A 24,707-nucleotide genomic window follows, 5' to 3' on the forward strand; every position below is an offset into this window, starting at 1 on the left:
TCTCTCCCGTTCTCTCTCTGTAAATGCTGTATAAAAAATCACTTAAACCTATTTGATCAATGAGATACTCGATTATTTTGAACTCATTACTCAATAAAAAAAAACTTTTGACTTGAGTGAATTACTCATTAAAACTTGACTTTATTTAAAATGCTTTACATATCTTTTATAATTATTTTAGTTATCATCTTTATCCAAATTTACTAATTTTATTTCTCATTAAATCAAAACACCAAATTTCTCAACAATCTCCCCCTTTTTTATTTATGAGCCTATTTGATGATGACAAAACATTTATTATTGTAAGAACTATTCTTTAAACATATAGAGAGGCTCCCCCGAATAATTGAGAAGCTCCCCCTACAAATATTAACCTTCTTTTATTTTTGAACTTTTTCTCTCCATTTTTGTCATTAACAAAAGAGAATCAATAAAGAGGTTGCAGAACAATGCTCCCCCTGACATATTTTGGATATTAGCAATAGATTTTCTTTCCCACTGCTGGACAATTTTAAATTTGGAGAGGTAATCAACTCCTGGCAGATATCTTCTTTCATGCCTTCCTCATCTGATTTTTCCAGGGAATTTCTTTCCCCTGACAGACTATATTTACTGAGGGAATTTCTTCTGACCCATTAACTTTTGCAATAATCTCAAAATGGCTATTCACTGAGTTGGATGACCCTTTCCGATCTGAAGATGATAAACTTGACTTTGGAGAAAACATCTTGTGTACAGAATCTACATATAAAGTTTTCTCAATCACAGGAGTTGCTGTAAGCATTTCCCTTGTGGTGCCCCGATCAGCCAACAATTCATGAGAATCATTAAAGCTTCTTTTTTCATCTACATATAAATTATGTTATGCCATCGAGCGGTCATGACGCTGATTTGAAAAGAAAATAAAAAAAATAAAAAATGAGTTCATTTATGTCAAATATGAAATTAAATTTAGAGTTTAAGAGATAAGAAAATATATTTAAAATCAAGTTATTTTCTACTTTGAAAGTCACAATCATTATTTTTTTTTTTTTTCAAAGAAGAGAAGGGAAGAACTTGTCCCACAGGCATAGCATGGTTGGTACCCGAGTAGCAGATTGTAATCAAGGATGCAGGTTCGAGTCATGGTAGTCATAGTGTGAGAATTTCACCCTTCTGTAGAGGTGACTTTTTATGGGTATCATGCATTGTGCTTCTTGTCTAGTTAATTATCGTGTACCATAATTTATATTTTCCACGTACATGAAACAGTGTGTGAAGGGGATTTTGACACACTGTTTCATGTACCATAATTTCTTTTTTCAGTTCATGTGAGTTCATCTGTGGGATTTTGACGGTGTGTGCGTGTGTTTGGAGATTTTGCTATCTCTGTTTGTTTGTAACAGTGGTATCAGAGCCTTCTGGTTTATCGTATCCAACGTTTTAGGGTCAAAATCTCGACCGACTCTGTTTTTTCGAAAATCTAGGGTTTCCCGTCCTTACTGTGTCGGTGTTGTTTTTTTAAGAACTCTAGGGTTTTCTGAAGAGAGCCTATCAGCGTGAGTTTGCTGTACAGGTCTCAATCAGTAAACTAGGGTTTTTGTTTTGTGAAATTTTCGTGTATTACGAAAATGACAACAACCCGATTTGAAATCGGTACATTCGATGGAAAGTGGGATTTCGGTAGTTGGAAAAAGAAGATGAGGGTACTTCTCTCTCATCACAAAGTGCTTATAGCACTTGAGTCAGATGACAAAAATTGGTCAGCTGAACAGCTAGCTCGAACTGATGAAATCAGAGAAGAGGCTTTTAATCTGATTTTCCTCCATCTCGGTGATTCAGTAATTCGTAAGGTTGATGGTATATCTCTACCTCTTGAAATTTGGAATAGATTAGAATCTTTATATTCTGTAATGTCTGCTCCAAATTTGGTTTATTTAAAAGGCATGTTGGTTAACTTTAAGATGAATACATCTAAGTCTATGGATGAAAACATAGATGAATTTATTAGACTCACCTTGTTATTGAGAGGTACTGATCAGGCTTTGGGAGATACTAGTGAGGCAATGATTTTGTTAAATTCCCTACCTGATGATTATGATGTAGTGAAACATGCTTTACGTTACACTGGTATAGTACCTAATATGGAACTTGTTATATCTGGTATTAAGGCTAGAGAACTAGAACTTAGTACATCTAAGAAATCTGGCAACAATTTGTTTGTTAAAGGAAATACAGATAAAAGAAATTATACTGTGAATACTGAACAACATAATGGGTCAGGGTATAAGGGAAAAAAGAAGGAAAAGAAGGGAAAACAAAAACAAAAGTGGAAATGTTACCACTGTGGGAAAGAAGGTCATATAAAGAAATATTGTTATGACTACTTGAAAAAACAAAAGCAAGGGGGTAATGTAACAGTAGTAGCTAGTAGTTCTAATTGTTTGGCTGAGGTGCTTAATGTTTCCTCAAGCTCGGTTACAAATGAATGGATTATGGACTCTGGCTGTTCTTTCCATATGTGTCCTAATATTGACTGGTTTCACAATTTTAATAACAGAGAAAATGGAATAGTGTATATGGGAAACAACCATTCTTGTAATGTTTAGGGTAGAGGTGACATAACTCTTAAGTTACATGACAACAAAATTAGAACTCTTACTGATGTAAGATATGTCCCTGACCTTAAAAGAAATTTAATCTCACTTGGTACACTTGATGAGTTAAGATTCTCATACAAAGCTGAAAATGGTTCCTTGAATGTTTTTAAAGGAGATGAATTAATCTTAACTGGCTTAAAGAAAAATGGTTTATATGTTTTAAATGGCTGTTTTCATTCCTCTGTTATATCAAATTCTGCATGCTATGTTAACACTGATAAGACTGAACTGTGGCACTTGAGACTTGGCCATATGAGCCTGAGAGGTTTGCAGGCACTGTCAAACCAAGGATACCTTGGTCCAGTGTCTGCTGAGACCCTCGGTTTCTGTGAACCATGTGTGCTTGGCAAGCAACACAGGATGAGTTTCCATAAGGGAACTCACCTGGCGAAGGCATGCCTTGAGTACTTACATGCAAATCTTCGGGGACCCTCCCAGGTCCCCACCCATGGTGGCAACAGGTACTTCCTTTCTATCATTGATGATTATACTAGGAAGGTGTGGGTTTTTCTATTAAAAACAAAAGATCAAACATTAGAGAAATTTAAAACCTGGAAGATCTTAATAGAAAACCAAGCTGATAGGAGAATTAAAACTCTTAGAACAGACAACGGTTTAGAATTCTGTAATAAAGAGTTTGATGATTTTTGTAACTCCCAAGGAATAAACAGGCATAAGACTGTTAGGAATACACCCCAACAAAATGGGGTGGTTGAAAGAATGAACCGAACCCTCCTTGAAAAAGTGAGGTGCCTTTTGTTCACATCTGGTTTGCCTAAATCCTTTTGGGGAGAGGCCTTAGCAACAGCTTCACACCTAGTAAATAGAAGTCCCTCCACAGCCCTTAATTTAAAGTGCCATGAAGAAAAGTGGATTGGAAGGAAATTAAACTTAAACTACTTAAGAACTTTTAGCTGTGAAGCCTATGCTCATCAGTCAGAAGGAAAGCTGGAACCTAGATCCACTAAATGTATTTTTGTTGGGTATCAGGAAGGAACTAAGGGATATAGGCTATGGGAAAGACAATCTAAGGGTGTAAAAATTATCATCAGCCGAGATGTTATATTTAATGAATCAGTCTTCCCTTGCAAATTATCTAAAACTGATGACACAGATAATTTCACCAGTTTAGGAGATACCCAAATAGAGGTGGAGCATCAAGTTATAGATAACAATCCTCCTAATGCTCCAGCTATACCAGACCTTCAATCTGAAGGAGACCCTTTACCCACATCAAACTTAGACCAGACCTTTGATCATGAATCTGATCATGAGGAACAAAATGATGAAACAGAAATTGAGGTGGAGCAATATGACACCCCTCAACATAATCTGGAAAACTACCAACTTGCCCGAGATAGAAGCAGGAGGTCTATAAGACCACCTTCAAGGTATGCTTTCTCAGATTTGGTGTTTTGTGCCCTAGTGGCAGGTGTTGAGATGAGGAGCAGTGAGCCATCCTCTTATGAGGAGGCTGTCAGCTCAAAGGAAAGTAAAAAATGGCAACAAGCCATGGATGAGGAAATGGCCTCTCTGATGGCAAATGAAACTTGGGTACTTGTCCCTCGTCCAGAAAATCAGAAACTGATCCAATGTAAGTGGCTGTTCAAATTAAAGGAAGGTATATCTCTTGATGACCCTATTAGATATAAAGCAAGACTAGTAGCTAAGGGGTTCACACAAAGGGAAGGGGTAGATTACACTGAAATTTTTTCTCCTGTGGTCAAATTTAAGATAATTCGCATGATGCTTGCAGTAGTAGTTCAATATGATTTAGAACTTGAACAATTGGATGTTAAAACTGCATTTTTACATGGAGACCTTGATGAACACATTTACATGGTTCAGCCAAATGGTTATGTGGTGTCTAAAAAACCTGATCATGTTTGTTTGCTGAAAAAAATCCTTGTATGGCTTAAAACAGGCCCCAAGACAATGGTACAAAAAATTTGATAATTTTGTTCTAGGGGTTGGGTTTATTAGAAGTCAATATGACAATTGCTTCTATTTTATGCTCACAGATATTCCTGTTTATCTACTGCTTTATGTAGATGATATCCTTCTTATTAGCAAATCTAAGTCAAAGATTAATGAGTTAAAATCGATGTTAAATTCAGTTTTTGACATGAAAGACTTAGGTTATGCTAAGAAAATACTAGGAATGAAGATTGAGAGAAATAGAAGCAATAATAGCCTTAAGATACATCAGCATGATTACTTGGTAAAAGCTGTTCATAAATTTGGAATGGGAAACTATAAAACTGTCATAGTTCCATTGGCAGGACATTTTATTTTATCAAAATTACAATGTCCCACATCCAACTCTGAAATAATAGAAATGGAAAATGTCCCTTATGCAAATGTAATTGGAACAATTATGTACTCAATGATAAGCACTAGGCCAGACCTTGCATATTCAATTTCATTACTCAGTTGATATATGTCTAACCCTGGTAAAGCACATTGGGATGCCTTAAAACATTTGCTTAGGTACATAAATGGTATTGCATGCATTGGTTTAAATTTTAAGAAAAGATTTGATACTCTTGATCTTGTTGGTTATGTGGACTCTGATTTTGCTGGAGATAGAGACTCCAGAAAATCCACCACTGCTTACTTTTTTACTTTGGGTGGAAATTGTATAAGCTGGAAGTCTCAGTTACAGCCTCTTGTAGCTCTGTCCTCAACAGAGGCAGAGTATGTGGCTGTAACAGATGCCTTTAAGGAAGCCATATGGCTTCAAGGCATACTAAAGGAAATTCACTTGCTTCAAAGCAAAGTGATGGTTTTCTCGGATAGCCAAAGTGCCATCCACTTGTCCAAAAATCTAGTGTATCATGATCGGACCAAACATGTGGATGTGAAGTATCATTATGTAAGAGAAATGATAGCCAACGGAACTGTGGGAATTCAGAAAGTATCTTCAGCCAACAATCCAGCTGACATGGGAACCAAAGTATTAACTGCAACTAAATTTAAGCATTGCTTAAAATTGTTGCATATCAATGATGGCTAATTTCTGGTCATCAAGAGTTGTGAAGGTGAGAATTGTAGCATGCTTTCTTATATTTTCATATCTGATTACTTAGTCATTTGATGTTTCAAGGTGGAGTTTGTTATATTATGAAACATAAAATGAGGCCCATGGCTGGGGGGTTTCTTGTGGCAACCTGGGTTGCCCCTTTGGGCGCCCACTGGAGGGCCACAAGAAGCAGCCACCTTGGGCCAGCCCAATGCTCATAACTTGTGGTCTTTTGTCGTTTTGTCTGCTGCTGTCTCTTTTGCACGACTTGATCCAGACCTTTGGTGCTGCTTTTCCTGAGGCAATACGAGCCATTCATTTCATTTATATCACGCCTCGAGATTGTCGTTTTCTGGGGGCATTAAAGACGAAATTGATTGAGGGGGTTTGCAAGGAGTCGGTCACTTTTCTAGGGTTTTTTCTTCTTGCTCTCTCTCGTTCTCTCTCTGTAAATGTTGTATAGATCGTCTTCTTTAAGCGTTCCTGATTTTGTTTTTGTATAAGGTAAGCTCCTAATTTGTAAGTGATTTCGTGGCTTATAGTGTAGAAAATCAGGGTTGTTTGTTATCGTTTTTACGCTGTAATCAGATTGAATCTATTTAGTGGAGTGAGCTCTTCTCACCGGAGCTCAAGTGGACGTAACCCTATTTTGGGGTGAACCACTATAAAATCTCGTGCCTCCTGTTTCTTGTTTATATTTTAAATACTGTCAATATTGCTTTGCGTTTATCTTTCAGTTCGTGTGAGTTCATCTGTGGGATTTTGACGGTGTGTGTGTGTTTGGAGATTTTGCTATCTCTGTTTGTTTGTAACATCTACCTTATTAGATTGACATTAAAAATATAAACATGTTCTTTATTTAAGCATTAACTAGTTACTCATAAATATGTTAGATTGTGCCCGTGGACAATACACATATATGTTAGGATTGTTATGACATTACTTGTTGGAATTAATTATATACAAAATTACACATCGAAATTTAAGAGAGATACGATATAGAAATTTTAATGTGATATGCTTTCAATGTCTACATGCATAATTCCACAATAATGAATAATTCATTAACTTGCAATTTTGTATATAAAAAAAAAAACTACCAACCTTCTAAGTGGATTTTTGCCTGAATAAAACTATAAATCCTCAAAAATATTAATTTTTAAACGAACAAAATAAAAATAATCAGTTAGTTAAAAATTCAATTATTTAATAGTAAAACTCTCGGGATAGATATCCTCGAGAATTGGATATCATACCTGGTGTATTGAAAAGGGAAAAAGGTAGCTTCCAATCATCCAACAAGGATAACCCGATGTCATCATCAGTGTCTTCCTTTCCTTGAGTTCTTCCTGCAAAGACATTCATATCCAAGGTCATCTATGGAGTCAAAAGATTAATTAATAGCATATATAATATCACGTTTTATCAAACCAAGCATTATCTGGTTCTAATATGTTTCGAAACATGATTATTCAGTAAGAAGTTGTTTCCTGTGAATCTAATATGGCTTTTTTCGTGCAAAAACAAAAGCTATATGATAACCGGTTTATATGTTTGAGGTTTCTATTCCTTTCTGTTTGATAAACACAGAAAAGAATTACACAGAACCATACCCTCTCCTCCGCAGCAGGAGCAACAGGGGTTGCGGTCGCGTCGGTGCCAGCTGCGGCAACAACAGCAGCTCCACCACCCCAACGAATGCTGAAGATGAGTTCTTCAACACTCCTCAACAAGTTCAGCAAAGAAGCTCGGCCTGTAGGGCTCCACGCTCACGTTCGCTGCCTTAATGATGGTACTAATCTTCTCCGCGTATTCATAATAATTCAGAAATACGTTCACATATTCAACCAATTGGTAGTATAAGAAAAATCCCTTAAAAATAACAAGCGTGAAATCATAATGAATCTCAAGGATATAGAGGTTAATTACAGTGATAGGAATGTCGTCGTCGCAAAGAATCAAATGGCATGGGTGCAAGCAAGCTCTACAGTGCTAGACAGCATTTCAATACCGCTGATAGAACCACAACAAACTGAAAGCGCCGAGAGGATATAAGATCAAATACTCAGAATACCAAAAAGCTAATATTACTCGATATCTGGCGCTGATTTTTTTTCACTGTGCTTTGAATTTGTCTTCTATTGCATGCTACTGAATTCCGAATTGAAAACCTATACTTAGTTAATATTGAATACAACTATACCTACCGATCTCTCGATCGATTGACCAATTAATCCTATCGTCATCGACTAGCACGATCGACGGTATCCACGACCGATCGGTTAATCGATCTCAAAATCCAGAATACACTTCAAAAATCTAGCGGAAACGCCACAAACAACTTAATCACCCACTCCAGATTTAATCAACTCAGTCAGAGTCACAGAATGCACACACACACACACACACATTTATATATCCTAACATCAAGAAGGCAACAAAATCCAAAAATAACACGGAAGCTTCGACGAGTTTACCTTTCTAAAGGCAGAGATCGATGTGGCGTGAACGGAACACAGCAGGCCAGAAAGAATTCAGCTCGATCGGAGAGAGAACTTCGTGTGAAGATAATAGAATTAGCTAGCAGAAAGAAATTAAGAGGAAGAAGAGAATGGAACTGAAAACTGATCAATCAATATAAAAATAATAACTTCCTCTTGTAACTAACTAACTAAAACTCTGCTTCACACTTGGAAGCGAATATATAATATAAATACATATATATAGGCAGCGATCGAGAAGGTTCATGCGCTTGCCGGGGAGGTTGATTTCGCATGCTTTAACGATCAGATCATTGGCGCTCCATTATTGTCTCGTTTGTTGAGGGAAAGTTCACGCAAATGTAGTGGCCTAACGGCTTATCTGACAAGAGTAGTTGGATTAATTGTCCCGGTTTTGTCTCAATTTCTTTTTTCATTTTCATTGTTTTGGAAATAAAGGATGAGTGCCAAATATGTGTAAGTGTAATTTGGTCTGCATCCATTTAATTATTGCATTTTAAGAAATGTTTTAAAAACATTATTATATTTAAAAATCCAGAGTCAAATTGTTTATTTTATTTTTAAAAATATTAAATAAATTATTATATTTTTAGACGAACTGTTGATCATTATGGTAGATATCATTTTAACATCACTAATAACATTTTAATTTTATTATTCTCAATTACAAGCAAATTTATCTTGTTCATGGTTGAGATTCAAAGAATAATTGCAAATGGCCTAATCTAACCTCAAATATTCAAAAAATCCTATATAGTCCCAAATGCCCAAATTGAACCCGAAATCCAAATTTGAGAAACCCCACACAACCATCAATGCCTCAAAATGCAAAAAACCTAAATTGCAATCACGAACACTCATCCACTGTTTAGTGTGTTTGGAATTTAATTTTGAGTTTAATTTTTGAATTATAATTTAGTTGGGAGTTAATGTCATTAATGAAATTAAAACCCTTGTTTATGGCATTAAGATATGACATTTAGTATAAGGGTTCATATAGCCCTCGGTTTGAAAGTATAGCAGTAAATTTGGTGTCTCACCAAAGTGTAATAATTTATTTGACATTTTAGCCAAAATAAAAATATAAAATAGATTTAATTACTTATTTTTAAGTTAAATTACATTTAACCTAAAAATAGACCCTCGTGGTTTTACAATTTGCAATGAGACTTTATGCCGTTTAAAGATAATTTTTAAGGTCCATGAGATTTTATTTTTGGGCGTAGCAACTAGTTTCGTTACTAACATTGTAAATGTAGGTAATTTGCATTTAAATCTAAACTAGATAAATTGGTTTTGAATCTTATGTAATTTGGGCCAATGTGATTTGATTTGTTTGCTATAAGACATATAATTTTTTTTATAATAAAATTAATTAATTTGGTTTTAATCTTATAATGCAACCTAAAAAGAGAGAAGAGACCTGTCCATGCAAAAAAAGAAAGAAAGAAAGAAATAAATCTTTTGTATTTTTAGGATATTATATTATTGTATCTTAAAATTAATCACATGTTATTATGTATTTGTAATAAAAATAAATATATTTATAATATCTTGAGAGTCTAAAATACTTTCTCTCCCACGAGCTGTGAGAAGAATTAAAATATAAGTGCCTCCAAAGTGAAGTTTGAGACAAGAATTAAGATATATAAAATTAAAATCGTATAATATTTAATACCAATTTTGTCCAATAAAAAATTTAATTAGGAGATTTTTTTTTAGTCTTCATTCTCTAGTATCTTTACTAAAGATATTTATGAATTAATTTGAATTTGATAATAACCCGATCTTAAATCTAAACTTACATTCATCCTTTATGCCCTTCATGCCTTTATAATCAATGAAAACAAGCAGAAAGAAGGGCAAAGAGCCAAAGATCTTGCAAACAATGATCAAGCCCTCTCTTGGAGGTCAAGAAGCAATTTTACATTATCATAGGGACCGCTGAATTATCAGAGCTACACTGCCATGGCAAATCATGCACAGCAAAAATGAGAATGGCATTATTGTTTTCATCATATTTTGCCTCAAACAGACCCTACAAATACATACAGATCTACTAAAAAGACACAGAATATTAGAATATGTACTTAAAAGGGTTTCAAAATTGCAGGATGTTTCCTCTGTACTCACTCCGGCAATTCTGCCCTGTTACTGCAGCAGCAGTTCTATATCCTCGTACTTTCAGAGCATGGTCGCTCCAGAGCTATTGTACTTCCCATCTATAATAATGCTGCTGAAGAAACATTCCAATCGGACGTCAACCTAGAGATCGTAATATGTATTTGCTGACCAATTCTTTTTCTTTCTCGACAAAGAATAATAAAGAGAAATACATACTACACGGCAACATATAAGGCCTGCTCATAGTTTTAACATGAGAGCTCGTTGTTCTGGTTCATCGTAACATTGGCTGTAGCAATTCCTACAGTTTTGGTATTGACATCATACGAAGAAAGGACCTCCCTCTGCACCAGCCAATGAAACCATCTACAAGTCAAAGCTGAAGAATTTATTTAACAGGTTTGATGTCCATTAAGAATGCATAGTAGAAAAATGGAATAGCATGATGAAGTCCTCTAGTCAGAACAATACTAAAGTACTCCTGCAAGTTGTTTGGCTACTTGTATGTATTGGAGATAAATATGTGCATAAAACACCAGTGAAGATGGTTTGGTGACTTTGGCCATACAAGAAGTAATAGTGGTTCCCGTGAAGAGAGCAAATGTATCTAGCAAAAGATGTAGAGGGAGATCAAGAAGGACTTACTGAAATACACTTAGGTACAATATGAATAAATTATAAAGGCCTTACAGAAAATAAGGCCATAGAAATAACTAACATACTTGAATTCGTGTAGCCGACCTCACAAAGTGGGATAAAGGCTTGTTATGTCCATGTTTTATGGTCAGATACAAATGCACAGCAGCCTCAGGTAGGCAGGATGAGAATGAACGACAGGAGAGGAGGGAAGGAAAAGTTGTTTGTTTTTGGCTCTCTCTCTGGTACCTTTGCATGATTGCGGTTTTGTTGTCAAAGCAAAATAGCTGCGCCCGAAATTTGATCTTTATTTTATTTTCTTTCCCCAGAGTTATAAATGATCACAAACAGCTTTTCTTTTTTATTTTTCACATTTTTTTATCATCTGTAAGATTGCATTTCATACAAGTTTTTATAAAATGGCCACCCAAGATAAGAAACTATTTGACTAATGGTATAAGCATTTCATAGAAGATTGCTTGCATATACAGTACAAGAAAACGCAGTTTAGGCAATCTACTTTCTGCAACAATAATTGGAGAATAGGTCTTCAGTCTGTAGGCCCAATGAGGGCCTCATTATACGCCAATATGGATAATAGACATTGACCACAAGATCATTTTTAACCAGTTTTTGAGTAAAAGCACCAGGTGAAAAGTCAGGAGACTCAGAACACACCAGGTCAACTTCCAAGTTTGAGATGGAGAAAGAGTCCAGCATGTTCACAGCATCTCCAACATTGGACACCAAATCCAGCGCCAATTTGGTGTCCACCAGTGTTTTATACCAAATTCTTTAACACCAAATTGGTGTTGTCTCCAAAGTGCTGGCACCAAATTGGTGCAAAGAGAATCTTTAAAGAATATTTTATAAATAAATATTTAATAAATATTAATTAATTTATTTAACTTAGCATAATATTATTAAAAATAATTAGTCATATTTTATAAAAAAATTAAAAATTACTCTAATAATTTTTTTAAATTTTTTACAAAATATGTTATTCTAATTAATTTTCTTACTAATTTTTTAATTATATTTTCACCTAACTTTTTTCAAACTATTTTTGTCCAGTATTTTGGTGGTTATGGAGAAAATGGGGATGACCTTCCGAATTTTTAAATGGTAGTTTAGAATTAAGAATAGAAAACATTTTATTTTTAAGCCATAATTTTTTTTATTTTAAACTTGTTTTCTATTTTCATCATGTATTTTTAATTTAAGTTAATAGAAATGTTATTACTTTTTATTATATTATTGAGTTTTTGCATTAAGAATATTTTCTTTCTATCAAGTAATTATTGAAATAAAAAATTTTCATATACATAAACAAACTTAGTTCATTTTATATTAACATGGTATTTATAAAATATATTAAATATTTTAAAATATATTCAATATTATACTCATTTTAGAGATCTTAATAAAATATTTCCATTGATATATATTTTTTTATAACAATTAAATTTATATTTCTAATTATTAATCAAAATATACAAATATAATAAAAGTGATAAAGGATATAAAGGAAATAAGTTGTTTTGAAGTTATACAAAGAGGGGTAAAATTGAAAATAAAAAATAAAATAAAATAAAAAATAAAATTTGGTGTTGGTGAATAGTATAACACCAAATTTGGGTGTTATACTATTCACTCAACACCAAATTTGGAGATTGAAAGTTGTGCCCAACACCAAAATGGTGTATTTGTTGGAGAGCAATTTAACACCAAATTGGCGTTGGTGCTGGATTTGGTGCTCCATTGGAGTTGCTCTCAGAGAACTATAAATTTTTTATGTGGCTTGCAGGCATTCCTATTGCCTTGTGTTTGGAAAGAAGCATGCAAAACTTTCATGGACATGTTTTCTCTGACATAGAGAGGGAAAATTCCAAATGCAAAATGCCACCTTCACTAGAACAATATGAAAGAGTCGCGGTGGCCACTTGGAACTTCAAGAGCATCCACCATTTCAAAATTCTGGATTTTGTTTTTCTTTACCTTAGGAAGGGGTGGCATTAAATTAATGGGTTCTGCTAATAAAATCTAGTACATAAGATGAGTTTAGAGTTGGACCATTTAATTTTATCTGCTTATACTACAAAGCAGAAACATTGGAAATTAATCCATGTGGTTACCACATAACAAGAGCTTTGATGCTTCCAGATTATATAGATATGGTCACAATTGGTATAGACAATCTCCTAAAATGGCAGGACCTACAGTGTATTGGCACAATTGGTCACAATTGATATAGATAAGGATTGTGTATTGGCAACAGAAAGAACTGCCCCTCCTAAAACAGGTTTTTACCTCTTCCCACAATGTCAGTCTCCACACAATGGTTAAATTCTAAGGGTGAATGCCACATGTTGTGTGTCTCATAACTCTCATCTAAGCCATACAAGCAAATATTAGAATGAGACTCATTCAAGTGAGCATCGCTTAGATTTTGCAAATACAATAAAAGTCCAATGTAGAAAATACACATGATTTCACCTGAAATGTACCACCACTTTTTTCCAGCATGACTCCCCCTCCCTTTCTCTCCCTTACTAAATCACCATTTGTATCAGCCTAACCTGCTACCTATCCCCCGTTTTGCATTATTTTCTTAATTACCCACCCCTGCCAGCCACTCCCACTACTGTGGACAACCACCACAGTTATTTTCCCCCCTCTTTCCTTATTACCAGCCCAACCACGCAACCCTTCCCTAACAACGCACCACCACCCCTCTCCAAACCCAACTCTTCCCTTCAGCCCCTTTTCGACCTACTACTGATTCATTTTATGGCAATATCTTTGTTTATGTATTCATGGGAGATTGTGATCCCCACATTTGGCAATGTAACAGAAATTTGGGAATTTTGATTTTGAGGGCTTTCCTTAGAGTTCTTCCAAAAGAAAATTCTTCCAAAAGAAAATTTGTCGTATAGTATAAATTCCAATTTTGACTTTATAATTGGTCAATCCTTTAATGAAAGGATTTAATAGCCAATTTTGCGGAGTTTTTCACCATAACCAGTCCATACATGTCTTCCCCCCCCCCCCCCCCCCCCCAAAAAAAAAAAAAAAAAAAAAAAAAAAAACAAAGGGAGTTTGGAAGATAATTATCCAAAACCTAACGTGTTTGGTGACTCACTGTTCCAAATCACAGAGTTCATCTTGCTCTTGTGGTATGGGACAGGGGGTTTTGTTATTTTCATAATCTTATTTTTTGTAAGAAATTAATGAAAAATACAATGAATGCATTCAGAATGTCCATCCTCCCTTAATGAAATCATGGTTTCAAGCCACAAGTTCAGTGCCATGGTACCAAATTTTTAATTACAACAACAATCACAAGTCTTAATCCCACTACCAAATTTGTGATTAAAAGAAACAAAATGGCATAGAAAATCTAAAAATGCCTAGCCTAGAATCCAGTTTTCACAACTAAATTTTGGGTGAATCACATGAGGTTTTCATGAGTAGGCACTCGCCAAACTACCTGCCATAAACAGATGCTTGTATCCCAATCGTCAGCCTCCACACAAAAGTTAAAATGTTGACAGAATGTGACATTTTTTGTCTTGTATCAGCCATACAAGCCAACATTTGTATGTTATATACTTTTAAATGACCGTAATTTGGATTTTGCCAACCAAAATGACAGTCTACTGTTAGAAATATACATAATTCCACCAGAAAAGAAGCAGCAGTGCCTCTCTCTCTCTCTCTCTCTCTATATATATATATATATATAGAGTTCCTTAGTGGGATTATGGTTTTTGATGGTGGTCGAATATTTTTCTCTCCATTTCCCAGCAGCCCAACCTGCCATCCTTATTTCTCCTCATTTAAATGTATGGGCGTACTGTGTATCATGTTATCCATGCAACTATAGTTTGTTTGACCACAAAATTGAAAGCTATGAAAGAACACTGACCAATCTATGCTAAAATGAAAATCATACTATATTGAACTCTCAAGTCATAAAATATTGAGCTATCAGATGTAAACAAGAATTCAATCCAGTAGCTTTTAGTAGACAAGAAAACAGTCCGACATACTCTTCTAAATAAGGTTTACATTAAACATTAAGGGAAACGCAGAAGGCAAGCCAGAATGAAAAGCAATCAAGAACTAAAGGAAAGTATGCAATGTACAGGCTGCCTCTTTTTTGCTTTCATAATGCTTTTATAGCTGTATAATAAGAGAACAAGACCTGATCTGTTCACAGGAATTCATGTTCTTTGTTGGACTAAGATTTTATTTCCTTTTCGTGACTTACTAATGGCCAATGTAGCAAAATGATAATATGTAAATTACAGTCAAGTTGTTACTGCTTTGTAAATTGAGGCACCCAGAAAAAATTTTAAATTCAAGTAACATAAGAAAAATTACATGTTTACACCAAGCTAGAACTTTCTAAGGTCAATGAAGAAAAATACCATAAGGTATTGTCCAGAAAAATCTAGTAAAGAATCATCTATCATAGCACGGAAGAAGAAGAAAACTTACAATTGGCTCAAAATCAGGACTAGACAAGTTGATTGTGAGGTTTCTCATAAGCAACAAGACCTACACATCCAATAAAACAGGGGAAACAAATCACTAGCCAATCAATAATTTCCAATAGAATGGAGGACATCAACAAGATGTTCAGAGTGACAGCAATAGAAACTTCACAATCAACCTTATGAATACAAGAGATATTTATCAGCAGACAAGAATGTATGGATTTCATACTGAAGATTGAAGCAGTAAGCATGCTCATCTATGAAGGCAAGCAACAAGAGTCCAACACACAACGAAACCTCATTAATAGGCCCATAATATTCAGTATAATGTAAATGTAGCTGTCATTGGCAATTATGATAACCATCCCAAGGTATCAAAAATCAGCGCTTAAATCTTCATTGGTTAATTTCCCCTTGGAATGAAACTCCTACAACTACAAGTTATGCCGTCTTGGAGTTTTCAACTTCTGTTAACTTGTGCAGAAATGATATCGATCACTGATTTGATTCCAAAAGCCTTAAAGCAACTAGCAGAGATTCTTTTTTAAACTAGAAAATATTTGCCACGCAATATCTTTAACAACATGACCATTCAACATATTAAGCAACCTGCTCCTTGAGAGAGGAAAACAAATCAAACATTCAAGAAATTGCCCGATTCACAGTGCAATTTGAATAAATTATTTCCTATGCCTTCTCTACAACCTTCAACTTACACATTCTCTTTGGCTTTGCACCTCTCCCATTGATATCTTCACCATAAAGAAAGTCAACATCATATACGGAAGCCATTAGTCTTCATTATACTTAAAAATGTCAAACCATGTCAAGATGATATGCTGTCTTCATCTGCTTAAACCGCCCAAGCTCAAAGTGATAAATACTTGTTCCCTTTGAATGATACCACCTCATCCTCAAAGCATCAACTTGAAATAACACCAGTTTCAAAACTTCCTTTTAGTTTGTTTCCAAAAAACCTCATCTTACCAGATCACTGGTCTCATTTGACAAGGGGGAAAACTACAAACTACCCAAAAATGCACTTCAGCATCTCAAGCAACACTGCCAACCCCCCCCCCCCCCCCCCCCCCCCAAAATTAATTATGTTCCTAAACACATATAGGCTAGTTGTGAACCAACAGCCAATCCGAAACAAATGCCATTACAAATTACTCCTTACCTTGGTAAAAGGGCTTTCCAGTGCACAAGGCTCTGCACTTTATGAGAGTCAGGGGAGAGTTGTTTTTGTAGGTAGCCTTACCTTTGTTTTGCAAAGAGGCTTTTTCCACAACTCGAATCCATGGCCTTCCATTCATAAAGGAGCAACCTTACCATTGCTACCAAGGCTTGCCGTCCTTGGTAACAAATAATATATCAAACACATATTACATAACTAAGAGGCATCATCTACTTGAAATGGAAAACAAAGGGAACAGACAAATTTTGAAATATCTTACAGTTTCCAAGTTAATAGGATCCATCTCCTTTAGTTTCTGCATGTGACCTTCAGTATCTGGATCGAAGACGCTCCCAATAAAGCTGTAGAGTTCTGCAAAATCTGGTATACCTGTATTTTTTATTTTTTTTCAATTGAAGAACACACGGACGTGAAGATTAATAGGTTGCATGTATTTGTCAGTTTCACATAGTAGAACAAAATACTCTCCATGTCTTGTCGACCCTTTGCTTAAATGAAACATAGAACAGATCAAGCATGCCTTACAGAGACTTCAAAATAATACTTGCTTCAGTAGAACATGGAACAGATGGAATATGCCTTCAGAGACTTCAAAATAATGGAATATTCTCCAAAAGTCTAGCACCTAAACATGCACCCACACTCAAGTCCGTGGTCTGTGGTTATGAGGGGGGAGAATTTATATTGCCTTACAAATGAGCAACATAATTGCATCACAACCTTCTAAGGTTGACGTCAGCTTGACTGAAATTTTTGCTAGGCAGTTAATGGCACAAAATCAGAGAAAAGCTTACAGATCAAACTGCTACAGCAAACCCAAAGAGAAATACGTCCAACCAGCCTTTTTCACCAATTGTTTACTGAATTAGAGAAACTTAGGACATGAACCTTAAATGTAAGGCAGCTTTCTTTATATTCTCAAAACAGAATTAATATCATGGACATTACAAAAAACACTCTCAACAGGAACAGTTTCCTGTACAATCAAACCCTAGGACATGAATTTGTAAATAAGATATAAGGCAGCTAAAACATATATTCTTGTAGAGGAATAAAATAATGTGTTATTCTCTAAAAAGTAAAGACTAGGTATATATATAAGAGTATGGTAAGTACCCTAATTATAATAATACCCTTACTATATACTTATACACTTCAACACTCCCCCTCAAGTTAGAGCATATATATTAAACATGCCCAACTTGGTACAAATGCCACTCACATGAGGACCTCTAAGTGAGTGAGTAAATCAGCCAATTGATCATTCCATAAATGTTGTAACATCCCCAAAAGCACCTTTTCTCAAATAAAATGGCAATCAATCTCTATGTTTGAGTCTCTCATGGAATACAGGATTAGAAGCAATGTGGATAGCAATCTGATTGTCACACGTCAACTACATAGACTTGACCCTAATGACTTCTAACTCCTCAACTAATTGTTTCAGCCACAATAACTCACAAGTTGTTAGGGTTAGGGTTTGGCTCTGATACCATCTAGGGGAATAAAATAATGTGTTATTCTCTAAAAAGTACAAACTAGGTATATATAAAAGAAATTACTATACAAGAGTATACCAAGTATCCTATTTACAATAATACCCTTACTACATATTTATACACTTCAAAAACTCTAAACAGGGCAAATATCATGAATGAATTCCATATCTGAATAGTGGTATGAACCCCATAAGCATGAAGTTTTAAATGACATCTTGCGGAATGCATGGTTCAATCCAAGAAGCAAAGCAATATGTTATGTATTAGATGACATATTGTGGATTCCAATGGTTTCCAGACACAGATCAAGATGTCATAAGCATCTTGACATCCAATGAAAATCATAAACAAGACCTAAAAAATGCTCAACTGAACCAAATCTGCTCTGTGACATCCATTGCACTATAATGATGTTAAAATAGGCCAAGTAAGATTGAAGGTGATTAACCACGAAAAACATTATGAAGTGGTGCCACTTAGTCATTAGGCTTTACTTAGCTTGCTGACTAATTTAAACCAACCACAAACGTAGAAGAAAGATGCAACAAAAAGATTACCATGAAACAAAGAACCTTGTTTTCCTTGCACCAGTAACTCAGAACTTGGCCGTGTTCTACTAGAGCTTCCAATGCCAACAGTGCTGCCGTTAGTAATACTTCCTACCCCCTTTGATCCAATATCAGCTGAATCAGTAACGTTGCATGCCATAATAAGCACAAGAAAGTTCCCTTAACTAAGGAATGCTATAACATTTACAAATACATTAGAGATAACACAAAAACACTTGCGCATGCCTTCAAGTCCATGAAGATTGTGTTCATCTTCTGACAGCATCATTCCACCAGATGCAGTATTTAAGAGCATGGAAGTGTCATCCCATGGAGAATATCCAGGAGGAAGGGAAGTTAATGAAGAAGGATAAGCCATGGAAGCTTGCAGCGGTGCTAAAACTGCCAATTTAAAAAGAAAATTGCATGTCAAAATGATCCATATCTAAATTAAAAATATCAGAAATGCATATCCATTATTGTCATGCCAAACCATTTTTTGGGGCCTTTTGTGGGTAAGGATGAGCAGCTTTGCGCTTAGGGCGAGGTGGAGGTACATGTGCAATTGTGCCATTCTTTTGGACCTTCAGAAAGTATTTTTGAGCATGACTCCGGATCTGAGTATGAATAGTTCAATAAGGAAAAGTATCAAAAATTTATTGAGAGAGAGAGGTAACAAAAAGCCTCCCACTTGTGGAGAAGCTGTTATATGGTTTGAACCTGTGTTCCCCAGGTTCCAATAAAGGACAGATATAGATGAATTGCATGATGAACATTGTTAAGATATTTGAATTGCAACAAGAAAATGAGAGAGAGAGAGAGAGAGAGATGTAATCCGAGTCTTTCACCCCACACAATCAATCTCTCAACTCTCACGAACAGTAGGAAACTCTCCACACACGAAAGAGAAAAACAGAATATAGAAAACAAATAAGAACAGAACAAACACACACACAAGAAACTGGGATTTTATCCTGATTCAGTTCTTCTAATGAAGAACCTACGTCCAGACTGTATTTGGCCTTTTTCCACTATCTTGAAAACACAAGAGATGATTACATGCACTGCTCTCGGATCTCTCACAGCCCTATACACACAGGCTATACAGAATCTTGAGATTACAAAGCAACTACTTTTCTCTCACACACAAAGCACATACTCGATCTCTTTCTCGCTCAAGATAGAACAACAATTGTGTCTCAAATGAGACCCCCCGACCCCCTATTTATAATACACAAGGGGCGAACATTATAAGATAACAAACTAACAAACCGTTACAATAATAACCAACCTAACAGAAAACTAACTAACCCTTGAAATATTGAATGCATCCCTGACCACTATCCTCTCGAGACTTTTAACTAATCTAAGACAAAATGATTTAACAAGAGATGTTAAAAAACAAAAGGAATAAGTGGTTGTTCAAGACTACACTAGAGGGTAAAACATGAGGGGACAAACAATAAATTTGATTGACCACATAAAATAGAAAAAATCTAGAAAGATCTCTACTAAGATAAAGAAGATTTTAGGTATTCGAAGTTTGCAAAAGTTTTTGAAATCATTTTGCCATGCCAACACTTGGAATAAAACTTTATTGCTAGAAAGCATCTAGTCATGTGAGGAACATTGAAAATGTATCTTCTATTGTTTCAAATAATGTAATGACCTTACTATCTAGGGGCCTGTTTGACAGACTCAAATTTTTATTTTTAGTTTTCAGTTCTCTTTTTTAGTTTTTTTGTATTCAGTTTTCCTTTGCATTTGTTCTCCTTTCCATTTAAAAAAAAATGAAAACTTAACATATTGCACCACAACTTTGAGTTCATTTACAGTGTTGAATTTTATTTTTTTATTTTCTTTATATCCTAACTCATCCCTAACATTGCTTGCAACTGGAAGATATGCCAGAGTCACAAGTGACTTCTACAGTCTTCTCTCAGTCACCAGCAACTCCCAGATGTGATCTTGGAGTTGCTGACTCCCATGGTAGTCCCTGACATAGGCAAGCATCGTTGAGAAGTCTTCTCCCACACAGCAAGCTTCCTCATTGCTGGTCACTGCCATAACCAACTCCAAGTTCCCAGTCACCAGCAAATGGGGTGCCCAACAACTGCTGATGGCTGCCGCTGCCACTCCAGTGATGCGTAGGTGACATTGAGTCACCGACAGAGAGAAGTGTGAGAGGGGAAGAAATGAAAATAAAAACAAAAATGTGAAAACCCATTTTCCTTGTTTTCAAAATTTTCAAAAGTTCCTCAAAATTTATGAAAACAAAAACGAGTAACAAACTTTTTTTCTGTTTTGTTTGCCAACCACAACCAGATACCACTACATAACAACAAGCAATACTAGGAGTAGGAGCAAGATGCAGCAAGGCAAATATAACCCTTGAGTGCTTTATGCTAATTGCTCAGGAGAGTCAGGAACTTTTCCCAAAAGAAACAACTAAATAGCTCTCACCTGATATGTTTTACAGAATGACATCAAAGAAGGATATCAGTTGGATTTTATAAATTTATTTCAAGGACATATTATATTCTTAAGGGTATAATAAATACAGTGCTAACAAACAGGAAAACAAACAAAAGAAGAAGCAATGCTGGTGGGTGAAAAAGCTAATTCGTAACTTCCTACTTGCTGTTATATTGAGTTTACCAATTACTTCCCCCTCCTCAGAAAAATAACATGGAAATAAAAATAAAAATAAACAAGAAAGAAGAGATCCCAAAACAATTTCATTAACCTCATTAGTATTCCGATAATTGTGTCCAATTTTTTCATCCAGTTGATAATCTATAAATATATCTGGAACTAACTCCATAAGCAATTAGTAAGACAGCATAAAATATTGTACAATCACCTGAATAACTGTCTTTGAACCAACAAAATCTTCAATTTTCTTCCAGTCACGGTCAAACCTGAATAATCCAGGAAAGATGCCACAAAGGAAACCAAGATTCAGAACACAAATTCTTTGTACCAAGTTCCAAACTCATTCATGTAACAATGTTTCAAATAACTACAGAACAGAAACCATGTGAAGTTGAGGTTAATTTCAATACCATACCAGCTCCGTCACCATGTTGACTTATAACAGCAGTGACCGACACACAAGGTACTCAAGAAAGTGGAGATAATATGATTAATATCTGTGGAAAGCCCAATCCAGACAGAACTAATAGACACAAGTCAAAATCAAAGTAATTATAGTCCTAATGATATTATAGGAGGCTTGGTAAATTGCCAATCAACCGTTTCTGATTCAAAACTGCAAAGCCTTCAAAAGTGACTTTTAATCTAATTCCTAACGACCAAATAAAATTCACACTTAGATAAAAAGCAATCTGGATTACTTGAACACCCACCCCCTCCAAAAAAAAAAAAAAACATAAAGCTGTTGTCCAACAATTCTAATTAGGGAGTCCTCAGAAGTCAAAACTAAAACCACTAGATCTCCCTTCCAAGCACAAGCAACTATGGAACCACTAAGGTTGTCAAATCGTTCAGATCTACTTTCAACTTTATAAAAATTTTAATTTTTGTTCTTGAATTTCTATATAACGCAAAACAGTACAGGAAACTTATTGGGCAAACTGCTCCCGGGAGCGGCTTTCAAGAAACTTCTAGGAAAGCACTGCAATATAAAGAAAGTGCTTCAAAATTTAGGCTAAATTCCTAGCATATCGACTTTTTTGAGAGCAGGAACTAACATATGATCGATGACCTTTCAAAATTCTCTTTGCGCTTACATTTGACCTAAAGAAACGAGCACCTTTGCTCTCATTCGAGCAAATTCTTTAGAACCACTACATTTTTAAGAAATATATTCAGATTGTGTTGAAATATTTGCTTAAGGATTAGTCTAGGGTTCAGTAGTATAGTGTTAGTTAGAAGTAGTTAGAATAAATCTTCTAGAAGCATGTAAATCAGGGGCAGTCTTGTAATAGCAGTAGGCGGTTATTTTCTATCTTGTAATTCTCGCCCTCTATGTTCTATAAATAGAAGGGCGTGAGGGTCTCTTAGAACTTAAGGTTTTTGCGGTCTATCTCGTTTGAAGAGTATGTGCTGTGTATGGGTGAGAGTAAAGGGTTTTTCTTTGTAATCTCTGATTAGTTCTTGGTCTGGTAATTGGGCTGAGAGTGTGCGAACAGCATGTGTAATCTTGTATTCCGTTTTTCAAGATAGTGAAAGCAAGGTCATAACAGTCTGGATGTAGGATCTCTTCCAAGAGTTCCGAACCAGGATAAATCCTTTTGTTGTTGTGTGAGTGTTTGTGGTTTGATGTTGTGTTCTTGTATCTTTCTGGTTTCGGTTCTGAGTTAAGTAGTGAAGGGTTGTGTTCAGCTGTGTGAGGAAATCGCGTGTGTGTGAATTTTGGCGAGATCTATTTCAACAGATTGCCTGCTAAATTCTCTGAATATGCTAAGGACTTCATAAACTGCATGGTGTTCTCAAACTTTTAGTTGTTTATAATTATATATATCCCGAAGTACCAAAAAAGAGGAAGAGTGAATTTCATGCTTTGAGAATTTTTCTGAAAACCAATAGGAAAAAGTTATTTTCGGCACAAAATAAAAACACTAGGAGGACTGTTCCCCATCATTTCGATTCCCGAAAATAACGGAAACAGAAACAGAAAGCGTAGCCAAACAGGAGTCCTCTGTGTGTGCAGAATTATGAGAGAATCAATCAAGAAACAAAGGAAGATGAAGGTTCAAAATTGAAGAAATATAGAACTTAACAGTTGAAGAGCTTCAAGGAACTTGTCGTGCTCTTCTTCGGTCCAACTCTCTCTGGACTTGGTAATAGTGTAAGGCTTTCGAACCTTCTTGCCTGAGCCATCGGTTAGCGTTGAATTCGCCATGGACTGAGCCGGAGGGTTGGAGGAGCTCGAATTCATGGCGGTGGCAGCGGCGGAGGTGTTGGTGGTGCTGGCATAGACCAAATAGAGAGAGAGAGAGAGAGAGAGAGAGGAGTTTGTGATGTGGCGGGCGAGTTTGGATATGTGAGAAACAGGAGCGAGTGGATTTTGAGGCCTTTACAACTAATCGTATACGCACTTGAGCTTGACGGGACTTCGGCGATTGAATGGGTACCAGCTTCTTCGCTTTCCGTTAATTATTAATTTTCTATATTAAATTTTTAATTCTTTTAATAATAACCTCTAACTTATTTATTTATTATTTATTTTAATCATGCGCCATCACTCGTGTCCCTGCCGAACCCGCCCTTAGATCATCACGAGAGAGGTAAATCAAGGAATATGCCTAAGTGGTCAGGGTTTGAGGCTACGTCCACTAACACTTATTAAGGACCATCTCCAAAAAAATAGTTTTTCTCATGAATCGATCTTACGCTAGCAACTTTTAACATGACTGCATCTTTACAAGTCTCTTCTTTACCATTTGGCTAACCCCAGGAACTTGTTTATTTACTTTCATTTATTAACTTCCCTCTACTCTATAGTACATATTGTTTTTTTTAAATATATAAAATGATAAGATAAAGTAACAAAAATTATTTTGAATATCAAAATTGTTGGGACGTGATGCGGATGTATTCATGTCGGTAGTAAAATTATACATAAGATTATATGAAATATGGGTGTTTTAAGTAACATGCAACATCCATTTAAATGTAAAAGTGAATAATTTAGTAAGATTATCTATTTAAAAAATTAAAATATAAAATAAGAAAAACTTCACAATTTGACATTTTCTTCATGTAAAGGGCTTAGTTGGTATGGTTATCCATTTAAATGTTTGGTTTATCCAAATTAATTGAATCGAGCCGGTCGAACTTGTTTGTTCTGGATGATTAATTTTTTTCAAAAGTTCGATTTTTAATTTTCAATTCAATTTTTTGGTTTGAAGAACCAAACTTGCTGAGCTTTAAAACGATGTTGTTTTGATATTTATAAAATCATATCATTTTTTTTAGTTTTCAATCAATTATTTTGATTTTTTACATTTTTTCAGTTTAACCGATTCGTTTTGATTCAACTTATACGATTTGGGTTTAATTTTTTTAATTAT

The 24,707-nt window shown here is 35.3% G+C and overlaps 1 protein-coding gene across 18 annotated transcripts in view; it reads right to left on the reverse strand.

Moving 5' to 3' along the window:
* LOC127789360 (protein REVEILLE 8-like) overlaps positions 1–23,696 on the reverse strand; it is a 62,413-nt gene extending 38,717 nt beyond the window's left edge. For 3 of the 18 annotated variants that reach the window (XM_052318350.1, XM_052318347.1, XM_052318353.1), the window contains exons 1-7: positions 23,415–23,696; positions 21,533–21,590; positions 19,163–19,286; positions 18,916–19,071; positions 18,679–18,804; positions 16,882–16,991; positions 15,426–15,485 (exon numbers count right to left, since the gene is read on the reverse strand). In XM_052318350.1, the coding sequence (XP_052174310.1) occupies positions 15,426–15,485; positions 16,882–16,991; positions 18,679–18,804; positions 18,916–19,071; positions 19,163–19,286; positions 21,533–21,590; positions 23,415–23,572 (792 nt within the window). In that variant the 5' untranslated portion in view covers positions 23,573–23,696. Of the gene's footprint in view, positions 1–10,041; positions 10,666–15,425; positions 15,486–16,666; positions 16,780–16,881; positions 16,992–18,678; positions 18,805–18,915; positions 19,072–19,162; positions 19,287–21,532; positions 21,591–23,414 lie in introns of those variants that run through there. The other 15 variants (XM_052318354.1, XM_052318357.1, XR_008020536.1 and 12 more) reach the window with 14 other exon arrangements.
* Positions 23,697–24,707: the final 1,011 nt, after the last annotated feature.

The sequence above is a fragment of the Diospyros lotus genome, chromosome 13 (assembly GCF_014633365.1).
Source record: "Diospyros lotus cultivar Yz01 chromosome 13, ASM1463336v1, whole genome shotgun sequence".
Classification (NCBI taxonomy): domain Eukaryota; kingdom Viridiplantae; phylum Streptophyta; class Magnoliopsida; order Ericales; family Ebenaceae; genus Diospyros; species Diospyros lotus.